Below are 12,185 nucleotides of genomic sequence, written 5' to 3'. Positions count from 1 at the left end.
TAAATATTTACCGATTTTTGTATCTCGCTCTTCCGAGTTCAATCGCAGCCGACGCCAACATTAACTTTTTTTTTTTATTATCCTCAGCCCTTTTTACTGGAATTCATAAAACAATACCTGGTCTGTATTGGATCAATATAAATCGAATAGACATCATTTATTCAGAGCAGAACAAAGCTCTCACGGTAAAGTAGGACAGAAACATGGGGATTAAGAAGAAGAAAACAAAAAGAACAAGTAATAATTAAAATTTAGAAAAAAGAAAATTCATTAAAAAGATTTTTTAATGATTAATTTACCAAATATTTTAATAAGTCTAATTTAGTAGAAGTTATACAAAAGAAAAAGTGAGAGGACGACCAATGTCTTTTTTTCCTCTTTATCATTGAAAACATTTAATGTGTTTTCGTTATTTTGCTGGAAAATATCATAATCTTTCTATGCACTTAAAACATTTTGAAGATTTGTTATCAGCGAGAGTTTTAGGGTTCGGATCCCGTCGGGGACAAGGGCTTTATTGCGGATAATAAATACCTATTTCTTTATTACCCACAAGGGGCTAAACACAGAGGGGACAAACAAGGACAGACATAGGTATTAAGTCGATTACATCGACCCCAGTGCATAACTGGTACTTAATTTATCGACCCCGAAAGGATGAAAGGCAAAGTCGACCTCGGCGGAATTTGAACTCAGAACGTAGCGGCAGACGAAATACGGCTAAGCATTTCGTCCGGCATGCTAACGTTTCTGCCAGCTCACCAATAAATACCTGAGATACTGAACATTAACCGAGAGATTTAATCTCCAGCTCATCTAACCTCATAAATATCTTTTTTCTTATATTTTCTATAGCTATTTTTGTTTATTTCCATATACTATATTTTTACCTGAATGAACTCCAGTAAATTTTATGTCCCAGTTGGTTTGGTCACATGACAGAGGAGTAATGTGAGCGGAGTTGATCAGGTTTGGTCACGCTTGAAGAAGTTCGCATGCTTAAAGGAATACTGATGTACTTTCGTCACAATGGCTGCAATAGCACTCAAGTTAAACAAGGCTGGAACGATGCTTACCTGTCCTCACCTGTTAATCAAACGATTTCTTACTCCAAAATCTCTACTCCTGTCTCTTAAAGCGGGTCCCCAATACAAACTATTGCCATTTAATTTTCGATTCTATTCAACAAGTCGATGTTTACACCATTCCTCTCCACCTGGTTATATTGACACATACGAAGAAAACTTTAAGCAAGCCCTGCAAGATCCAACCACATTCTGGGCTAAAGCGGCCGAAGATTTAGTCTGGCATAAAAAATGGCACCAGGTCCTCGATAACTCGAACCCACCCTGGACTCAGTGGTAAATATTCGCTTATATTTTGTGTGGATCCAATGTACATGGTTTAAAATCTTCTTCTTTCCTCTTTACATGTAATACATGAGCTAAGTGTGTTTAACGGTACAAACACAACACATTTTCATATTTTCTCTAATATTCGAGTATTTACCGATGTAGAAAACATTAATTGCTTAACATAGACTCAGAAATGTTCATTTTAAAGAAAAATATGCTTTTACATGAAAATAATATCGATCTTTAATATAGATATAAAACCTTAAATTTAGGGGAGAGATTAAAGTCAATTATATCGATCGATCCAGTACTTGATTAGTTCTTTATTTTACAACATTTATCTTGGCAGAATTTGAAATGAGAAGAGAGATAGATAACTAAATATTTCAAAGTATTTTAATCTGATGCTCTGACATTTATTAATTTGTCAAATGAATATTATTCATCGATTTCTTAATAGTCCTTTACATTAAATATATTAACACTAACGGACCACCTGAAGAATCGCCGTCCCACCCGGATAATAGTTACAACAGCCCATTTAGAATATAATTTGTGTAATTACAATAATAAATATATTCCTTTGTTTTGTATGTCTTTATTGAGAAAGTTTAAAGAAGAGAGAGAGAGAGAGAGAGAATTAATAGAAGTTGCGATGATTATGATGATAGTGGACAACCTTGTCATGTGTTACATGCACTGTGGGTTTCGTTGGGGGCCGATTTTAGGGCTACTGATGCGATGCCCCGCCTAAGTTGGATTTCTGCGCCCATAAAAGTATATAAAAAAATTAATTACTTGGAGGCGTAAAAGCGGCAAACATGCAAACTTCAAACCCAGCATCAAGGTTTCAAATCCTTTCATTGATGTAACGAGGAGAGATAAGCTACAACGTATTTACTATGCAGACGACAAGTCAAAGAATTTTGAGGTCTTGTTTCCCATTTCACTTTATTTATTATTTTCACAAATTTCTATCAGGATTAAGAAAACTCTGAATGACGTGACACCCCGGTTGTTGTTTAATCGTAGGTCAGCGTTAATCTAAGATGTTCCAACCTTGGCCCCCACGCCTTTCATTTAGAGTGTGATTTGGGGAGATTTCTCTGTTATTTCTGGCAGGTAGTGGTTCCCATGACTACTGTTAATGGAATAAGTGTTAGTATTGTATAGTGGTGGTGGTGGTGCTGTTGGTGATGATGCATCAGGATTCTTACTCCTAATGTTTACACCTGAAGATTCATCAGTCCTCCCCCACCCCCTGTGTATCTCCTCTGAAGAATCCTCACCTGCTAAACTTTGGGCTGACATTTCTTCAGACCCCCACCACCACATTTAACTTCACATTTATTATAATATGTATATATAGGTTTGATAAAAAAATTGGAGACTAAAACCAAAATCCAGAATTGTGATTCTCCAAGTCGTGTAAAGATATAAATATAATTAGAATGATTGCTGCTAATTTGCCGAAACTGATGGGAAGTTTGTTTCCTTTTTTTTTTATCCTCTGGATATCAAAAGGATATCCGCTCACATTTGGCCGTCCAAAACTGAAGTAAGAATTGCTTGTCCCTTCCATTTTAATTTTTGCACACAAGCTAAAAAAAATGGACCCTGTGCTTGTGTTGCCTTTCTAAAGATTGGAATTGTGACAGCTTCAGTCTTGACTCTTAACTCTTAACCATAAATCATAACCCTAATTCTAACTTTAAACCTAATTCCAAAACTACACTCTAAACCCTAACCCTAATCCTTAACTCTGACCCTAAACTCTATCCAATAATACATATCATAGATTGTGTTAAATTTTATTTAATAAAATATTCAATGCATTTATTTAAATGGCAAGTATTTGTGCTGGAAGGGAGGAGATGAGGCCAGAAGGCAATACAATTCCAAGAGAAAAGGGCCTAACATTATTTAGAAGGGCACACTTCTTTTCTTGAGTGGGGCATGTGCCCCTCAGCCGCCCCTACCCTCTGATATGCAGAGCATGACAATCATGTTTTCTCTTGATAAATTATCCATTCCAGATGCGGTGTTGGTGGTGCCCTGGGAGCTTACTACTAACTCCACCGTGGCTCATGCAACAGATCCACATTTGTAGGGAAAGCTGCTGTAATCAGTCGATCCACTCAGTTGACTTTGGTGTTTATTTAATCAATCCCCGATGGATGCAGGCAAAGTCAAACCTTGTAGTCTTCTGGTACTCTCCCTTTTCTAACAGTTCGTCTGAAGATCATCAAACATTGAAACCCTCTGCCAGTTTTGTTCACACATTATCTCCTTCACTGATCAACCATTGACGACTATTAAATTAAAAACAGCAATAATAGAAGATAGAATTTCTGATTTTTAAACATCTTTTCCAATCTCGTTTTCTCTTGGTTTTTATTTTTCTCATTTCTTTTTTTTTGTTTAGGTATAAACTTACTTCATTTCTCTCCCCACCTCTCTCTTCTCTGTCCTTCAATTTCACTCCTTCCTATTATATTTGCTTTCCTTTATTCCCCCCCCCCCCATAAACAATAAAAATAAATACCATCTCTCTCCATTGTTTTCTTTTCTCATTTACCTTTTCACAATCTCCTCCTCTACCTGTCAACCAACTTTTTTTTTTTCATTTCTTTGCATTTTCCTACATTTTTCTCGACTAAGCGACACAAGTTGCTAACGAATATTTGTTAATTTTTGCTTGCAAAATATCATTTTCATCTCAATATATTTATATCTTCCTTGAATTAATCTCTTTCTTCACTCAATTTCATAAAATAAAAAGAAAACAAAATCAGACACTATCAATGATGTCGGCTTTGAGAGCTCCAACGTTAAAATGGGGTTAACTTTGCATAAATGTAATTCAAAATCTGACAAGAGAGATGAAAAAAATGCTACTTTTTCCTGCTCCAATGAGAACAAAATGTTTGCAATTCTCGTGTGTGTGTGTGTGTGTGTGTGTGTGTGTCTGTTTGTGTGTGTGTCTGTGTATGTGTGTGTCTGTATGTGTGTGTGTATCTGTGTGTGTGTGTGTGCATCTGTGTCTGTGTGTGTGTGTCTGTATGTGTGTGTGTGTGTCTGTGTGTGTGTGTCTCTGTGTGTGTGTGCATCTGTGTGTGTGTGTGTGTGTGTGTATTTGCTATTGAGTTTGTGTACGTGGGTTGGATCTTATTACATTACCATAAAGGGAAACTTAATTGCTTCAAACTAGAGTTTGTGTTTTGTGATTAAATTTTTCTCCTGTAAATAAATCTTGCTCTAGACTCGGCAAAAGTTAGCATTACAATCAGTAATATGTTATTTGGGGCCAGTAATGGTAAGATCCTTCAGATAAGATTTTCTAAGCAGCCACCGAGACTCAGATTGAGCAGAGGGCAGCACCATAGCTGCTAATCTGTTACTTAGATAAATTTCAGCCAGAATTGGCTCAGGCACCACTTGGAAAAGACATTTAATGATGTTTCATTTTACAGTCATTCTTCAGGCATTCTAGCTCCTTCGAGTAAAGAGTTGTTGCTTGTAGAGATATATTCAGGTGTAGGTGTTTTACCTGGAATTTGATGGAGATATTCATCCAGGAACTGTTTGAATGTTAGATCTTTTTCTTATGTGTCTTGGAATGAGGTTAAAGGACACAGCATCAGGCAAGGTGAAAAAGTCCGCAAAATAGTGTTGTGATGTGAGACAAGCATAACTTTTGTAGTGGATAGATGGCAAGGGGTCCAAGGCTTGAGTGAATTTTAAAGTTGATGCCATCATTTGGGCAATGCTGTTGTAATATTTTCCACATCATATAAATGGTATGGTGCTTGTGGCAGCATTAGAAGCAATAAAGTTTGAGCTTCTTGAACCAATCCCAATAATCAAGATGATCATGGCATTTCTTTACCTTTTTTATTTCGTAGTTAGTAATGTCAAAACCCCTTAGAATTGCTCTGGATTCACTGAGGTCCAGACTCAATAGGGGTTAACATCATAACCCCTAATTTGCCATTTTCAGTTAGTGATGACAAAATCCCCCAGAGTTACTATGCTTGATGCATTGAGGTCCATCATCTGGAAGTCCTTTGTATTTATATCTTCTGAAGAGTATATTATTAACCATTAACTCGTTGTTGTCCCCTAATTCATTGCGGGATCTCATTCAATATATTCAGGATTATACCATAAAGATAAAGCTTTGTTAATTTCACAGGGACCCCCTTTGGTGCTGTTGTTTACTGGTTCAACTGCTTTTGTAAGTCTTCTGCACTCCAGACAGATCTATATTGTGCGAGTTTATTTCAGTTATGCAAATGGGATTGAGGGCTATTGATTGGTTATTTATTGGTGAGATTATTAGAGCTTCAAACAAATTTTCTTTGTGGAGGAATTCATTCTGGATGTTTGCAGTTTGGGTTCAAATCCTGCCACGGTCAATCTTGTCTTTTATCCTTTTGGAGGTAGTGGGGGTGGGGTTCGATGAAAAAAAGTTTAAGTCAAGTACAGGAGCCAACGGTATCGACTAACCCCCCCTCCACTCCCCTCAAAATTGCTGTCCTTTGCCTAAATCAGAAACAAAGTGGTGATGGTGGTGGGGGTTGCACCCTGACACCTGAATGTTATCCTACCTGTTGTCCTTGCTTTGCTTCTTGTCGGGTGAACCCTCAACAAAAAAGGTTGATATTTGCTGTCCTTATGGTTTTGTGTAAGATCTTCATTGGTGAAAGTTTTTTTCTTTTAAATCTAATTGACATGAGTTCAAGTTTGCTGAACAACTCAAGAATATTCACAAACTGAGAGAAAGGGAATGAAATTATAAATCTATAACTTGATATAAAAATCTTGTCTTCATCAAAACTGTTGAATGAAACGTGAATAATCAACAAAGATCAAAACAAACAAACCGTCCCTTATTCTCTCAATACAAAGAATAAAATGCATGGACCGAACTGTTTTAAAGCTGTTTGTATTTCTTGTTTAGGTTTGTGGGTGGAGAATTTAATACAACTTACAATGCCCTTGATCGTCATGTGGAAAATGGACTTGGAGAAAGGGTGGCCTTGGTTCATGATAGTCCAGTCACTGGTCAAATTCAAAAGATCACTTATTCTCAGCTTTTGGATGAGGTAAGCTTTATAGAATTATTCACAAAACAAGTCAACAAACTTTTAGAAACTGCTTTCTCTCTCTCATTTTTTTAGTAATTTTTTTACATTGATGCTATGTCTTTTTTTACTTTTACTTTTTCTTGCAGACCAAAATTTCATGTTAATTTTTATGTTCCAAACCAGTTAATAATAACAAAATATTTTACTAAATTCTTCATTATTTTCAGAATTAATTGAAACAAAGGTATATATATCAACAGAAATATAATAACAAAAGGGTTGCATAAATATATCAATCTATCTTCTGTTCTGCTTCTACTTTCCTTCCTTTTTGTTGCCACACCTAATCATTGGGGATTTTTTTTTTCCCTCCATCTTCCTTTTCTATTGGACTTCCCTCTGTTTCTGAAGAAGAGCTTTGCTCGAAACATAAAACCACTTTTCCTTCCTTCCCTGAACGTTTGCTAATACTTTACATGTACCATGTCCTTGTGTTGTTGTTTTTGTGTTTGTTCTTCATTTTTGGGGATTTACTATATATATATATATATATATATATATATATATATATATATATATAGTTGAAATTTATAGGAGAAACAAAAGACAAAGCCAAGTGTATGAACAACAAACATGTGTATAAGTTTGATGCTCCGGAAAAGGAAAAAGTCTTTTACGTTTTGAGCCTATGCTCTTCAGCAGAAAAGAATAAGAGAAAATAAACAGAGAGAACAAAAAAAAAAACTAATAGATTTAGCGGTCAAGTATGTGTGTGTATATATATATATATATATCATCATCATCATCATCATCATCATTTAGCATCCACTTTCCATGCTAGCATGGGTTGGACAGTTCAACTGGGGTCTGTGAAGCCAGAAGGCTACATTAGGCCCAGTCTGATCTGGCATTGTTTATATGGCTGGATGCCCTTCCTAACGCTAACCACTCCGTGAGTGTAGTGGGTGCTTTTTACGTGCCACCCACACAGGTGCCAGACGGAGCTGGCAAACGGCCATGGACGGATGGTGCTTTTTACGTGCCACCGGCACGGGGGCCAGGCTAGGCTGGCAATATATATATATATATATATATATATATATATATATCATGTCACGTGACCGACCAGACCATCAGATGTTGCTACCAATCGCTGGTCACAATGCATTCGCATGGTTTTAGCCTTCAAATGACGCCACCCCGCTGGCTAAGCGAGCAGGCCAACAGAAGAAAGAGTGAGAGAAAGAGTGGTGAAAGAGTACAGCAGGGATCACCACCCCCTGCCAGAGCCTCGTGGAGCTTTTAGGTGTTTTTGCTCAATAAACACACACAACGATCCTACGCTGCCCTAACCACTGGGCCATTGCGCCTCCACACACACACACACACACACACACACACACACACACACACACACACACACACATATATATATATATATATATATGCACATATTAATATCAAACAGTGAGAATAAGTGTTCAACTGGATAAATATTATTTATCCATGGGGTAGTCTGGTTACCCCACAAGTATACAAGTAGGTTAGGAAGGAGAATAGATCAGTATGTAGAGGGATGATGTGTAAGCTGTAGAAGAGGTGGGGGAGGGAGATGTAGAGGCCCATAGAGGTGGTTCTAGTAGTGTGCGTGATGGTCGTTGATAGGAGAGTGGATAGGAGATAAGTGGGGAGTGTTAAGACGGTGCATGTTAGAGGAGAGAGTGCAATGGATGAAGGCACAGCAAGGTGAATGATGGAAACGGTGTGGGAAGGGAGATAGAAGCAGTTTGGTCAGGGGTAACTGGAATGCAGCCACGTAGGGCCACAGGTAGAGGCTTGACGGGTGTTAGGGGAAGAAATGTGGGCTTCTTTCAGTTTCCATCTACTAAATCCACTTGCAAGGCTTTGATCACTCTGAGGTTATAGTAAAAGACAGTTGCCCAAGGTACCATGCACTGGGACTGAACCTGAAACCATGTGATAGGGAAACAAACTTCCTACCACACAGCCATGTTGTTTATTTTTGTTATTTTTTTTTCTTAGTTTGGGAAAATGTTTTCAACATTTCATTTTGCAATCTTTTGTTGAGCTGAGCTCCTGTCTTTCGTGTTTCCCACCATGAGAGGCCAACACGAACAGCTTTGTATGTTGTCTTACCAGTTGGCCTTTTACAGGTAGGTGTGAGAGGCCGCATGGCTGGAGATGAATATTCACCTGAGGGAAGGTGTGGGAATATCAATGTGTATGCATGTAAATGTATGTGTGTGTGTCTATGTATGTGTGTGTATGTATGCATATATGCGTGTGTGTATGCCATTATATGTGTATATGTATATATGTACTTGTATATATATGTGTATACATATATATGTGTGTGTGTGTGTGTGTGTGTATATATATATACATGCATATGTATAAATATATATATGCATATATACATATACATATATATATTGAGCCATATAGTGACCACTCTCTTATATTTATTTTGTAAAAATATTATAATATATTATAAAATATTATAATAATCCAGGTTTCTCGGAGCGCTAAGCCACTTGGTGTTGAATAGATATACTATTAAATTAGTATCTAATTCTCTCACCCTTATTAATTAATTATAATTATGCTGCATTTATTTCTAAATGCTGTATTTGTTTTCCGTGAAAGTTTGGCGCGCTGTTAGTTGGGGCATTTGAATTATAACGTCGGATGCAATCAATTGAACCACACGCGTATTTATCGTTATGGTAAAATCTGGCGTGTGATTGAGTGGATTTCATCCAGATAGTTTTGGCTGAGGAGCTACAAGTGGATTTTTTTGTAAGTAAAATTACATTTAATTCATTAATAGTGAAACAATTGTCCCAAAATAATCTGTATTTTTGTTATTTTTTATTTGCCCTGTCCGTGTGAGCTAACAATCGTACTGACTTTCATGGGAAACATGTATTTTTGTGGTTGAAACCTTTTGGATTAACTGGTGCTAGAGTGAGCCATATAGTGACCACTCTCTTATATTTATTTTGTAAAAATATTATAATATATTATAAAATATTATAATAATTCAGGTTTCTCGGAGCACTAGGCCACTTGGTGTTGAATAGATATACTATTAAATTAGTATCTAATTCTCTCACCCTTATTAATTAATTATATATATATATATATATATATGCATATACATATATTTATATACATATGTATGTATGTATGTACATATATATATATATATATATAATATATGTGTGTGTGTTAGTGTATATATATATGTGTGTGTGTGTGTTAGTGTATATATATATATATATATATATATATATTATGTCATTCACCATGCAGATAACTAATGAGCAGTCAAAGGACACTATATATTATCATACATTATCATATATTATGTATGTTGCCCCAACACAACCACCACCACTATTACTATTATGAACTGCATTGGGGTGGTGGTGGTGTGGTGGTGGTGGTGGTGGGTTATAGAAATAGTGAAAGTGTACCCTAAACTGTCTCGTTTTCTTGAGGAGGTGGGGGCGGGAATATATATATATATATATATATATATATATATATATATATAGTGCATATATATATATATGCATATGTGTGTGTGTGTGTGTATCTATACACACTGACTTGTGGCCTGATATCTGCTCTTGTTGCCCGAGCGTCCTTCACCTTAATCTTCCCCCAAAGAGTTCATTCAGTAAAAGTTTTACGTTCAGTGTTTGTAACTCTGTTCTCATAATTCAAACATTGTTTACTTTGTGACTCCCAATCTGCATTTATAACCTTGCATTGCCATCAGCAGGGTGCCTCACACTTCTGCCACTGTATTTATTATGTCATTCACCAGGCAGATGACTAATGAGCTTGTCAAAGGACACTATATATTATCATACATTATCATATATTATCCTATGTTGCCCCAACACAACCACCACCACTATTACTATTATGAACTGCATTGGGGTGGTGGTGATGGTGGTGGGTTATAGAAATAGTGAAAGTGTACCCTAAACTGTCTCGTTTTCTTGAGGAGGTGGGGGCGGGGAATCTTCTAGTTAGGTTCGTGTGGGGTTAGTTGAATTAGAGGGAAGGTAATTTATGTACAGAGAATATGGGTGACATAACAGAACCCTGATGTACACAAACATGGATTAATAAAATGGGTAACATAGAGGGGCCTGTTTATATATAGAATGTAATAGAATGGTTTTTATAGGAAACTTGTAAAACAAAATGAGAGATGGATGCAGCTATAGGCTACAGAGAGTCACTTTTCTTGGTTCTGAGGGGATGATACACACACACTCACGTGTGTGTGTGTGTGTGTGTGTGTCTCTTGACCCTATAAATTTCTACCCAGTACACTCTGTAAAGAAGTTGGTATTAGGAAAGGCATCCAGCCATATATATATATATATATATATATATATTATATATATATATATATATACACACACACACACACACATATATACGACGGGCTTCTTTCAGTTTCTATCTACCAAATCCACTCACAAGGCTTTGGTCGGCCCGAGGCTATAGTAGAAGACACTTGCCCAAGGTGCCATGCAGTGGGACTGAACTCGGAACCATGTGGTTGAAAAGCAAGCTTCTTACTACACAGCCACTCCTGCGCCTATTTCATATTTAAAGTGTGAAGGTACAAGATTCAGTACTTAGAGTGTTGCACTTATTATTGCAAGATCACGGGTTCAGTTCCTGGACTGGGTGGCTTGTTGTGTTCTTGGGCAAAATGCTTCATTTCACATTGCTCTGGTGGGCAGGAGAGTGGCAGAATCAATGGCATTGTCAGCAGAAATGCTTAACAGTATATCTTCTGATTCTCTATGTTTTGAGTTCGATTCCCATCTGCTTCATCATCATCACCATCGTTTTACGTCCGTTTTCCATGCTAGCATGGGTTGGACGGTTCAACTGGGGTCTGGGAAGCCAGAAGGCTGCGCCAGGCCATGTCTGATCTGGCAATGTTTCTACAGCTGGATGCCCTTCCTAATGCCAACCACTCTGTGAGTGTTGTGGTTGCTTATTATGTGCCACCTGCACAGGTGCCAGACGAGGCTGGCAAACAGCCACGATCGGATGGTGCTTTTTTATGTGCCACCGGCATGGAGGCCAGTCGGGGCGGCGCTGGCAACGGCCACTTTCGGATGGTTCTCTTACGTGCCACCAGCACTGGTATCACAGCTACAATTTCCATTGATGTTGATCGATTTCGATTTTGATTTTGATTTTTGATTTTTGATTTTCACTTGCCTCAACAGGTCTTCACAAGTAGGGTTTGTGTCACAAGAAGGAAAGGTATGCATAAGTGGGCTGGCTACGTCCCAGGTAGAGACTTGGAGAAGACAATTGGAAACCACACATAAATCTAATCATACATGGACATAGCTCCAGTAATCTACTCATTTGTGATAGTGGGGTGGAGGATCGGCCCCCTTAGGTTGTTGTATAGAGAGTGATGGAGAAGGATAACATGCACAGGACCTGCCCAAGGGCAGACCACTCCTATATATATATATATAATGCAAATAATTAGAAAATGGAGAAAACCACCATTTTTTTATTATTTGCAGTGGTTCCTGATAAACTCTTGTTGTTACCTGCACTCTACATGTATGGTGTGCCTACACACCAATGCCTGGGAATAATACAGGTAACAGATACTGATAGTATATACGTATATTTTATCCCTTAGTCAGTTACTATAACC

The 12,185-nt window shown here is 37.4% G+C and overlaps 1 protein-coding gene across 2 annotated transcripts in view; it reads left to right on the top strand.

Moving 5' to 3' along the window:
* The first annotated feature begins 894 nt into the window (after positions 1–894).
* The window catches only part of LOC115224412 (acyl-CoA synthetase short-chain family member 3, mitochondrial-like), a 43,825-nt gene continuing 32,534 nt past the window's right edge, over positions 895–12,185 (top strand). For both annotated transcript variants that reach the window (XR_005003744.1, XM_029795310.2), the window contains exons 1-2: positions 895–1,361; positions 6,319–6,463. Coding sequence is in view for 1 of the 2 variants with exons in the window: in XM_029795310.2 (XP_029651170.2) it covers positions 1,030–1,361; positions 6,319–6,463 (477 nt within the window). In the remaining variant the exon portion in view is untranslated. The remainder of the gene's footprint in view (positions 1,362–6,318; positions 6,464–12,185) is intronic.

This window comes from Octopus sinensis, linkage group LG25, assembly GCF_006345805.1.
Source record: "Octopus sinensis linkage group LG25, ASM634580v1, whole genome shotgun sequence".
Classification (NCBI taxonomy): Eukaryota; Metazoa; Mollusca; class Cephalopoda; order Octopoda; family Octopodidae; genus Octopus; species Octopus sinensis.
The sequence above is the reverse complement of the archived record's forward strand: the minus strand, read 5'-3'. Positions and strand labels throughout refer to the sequence as shown.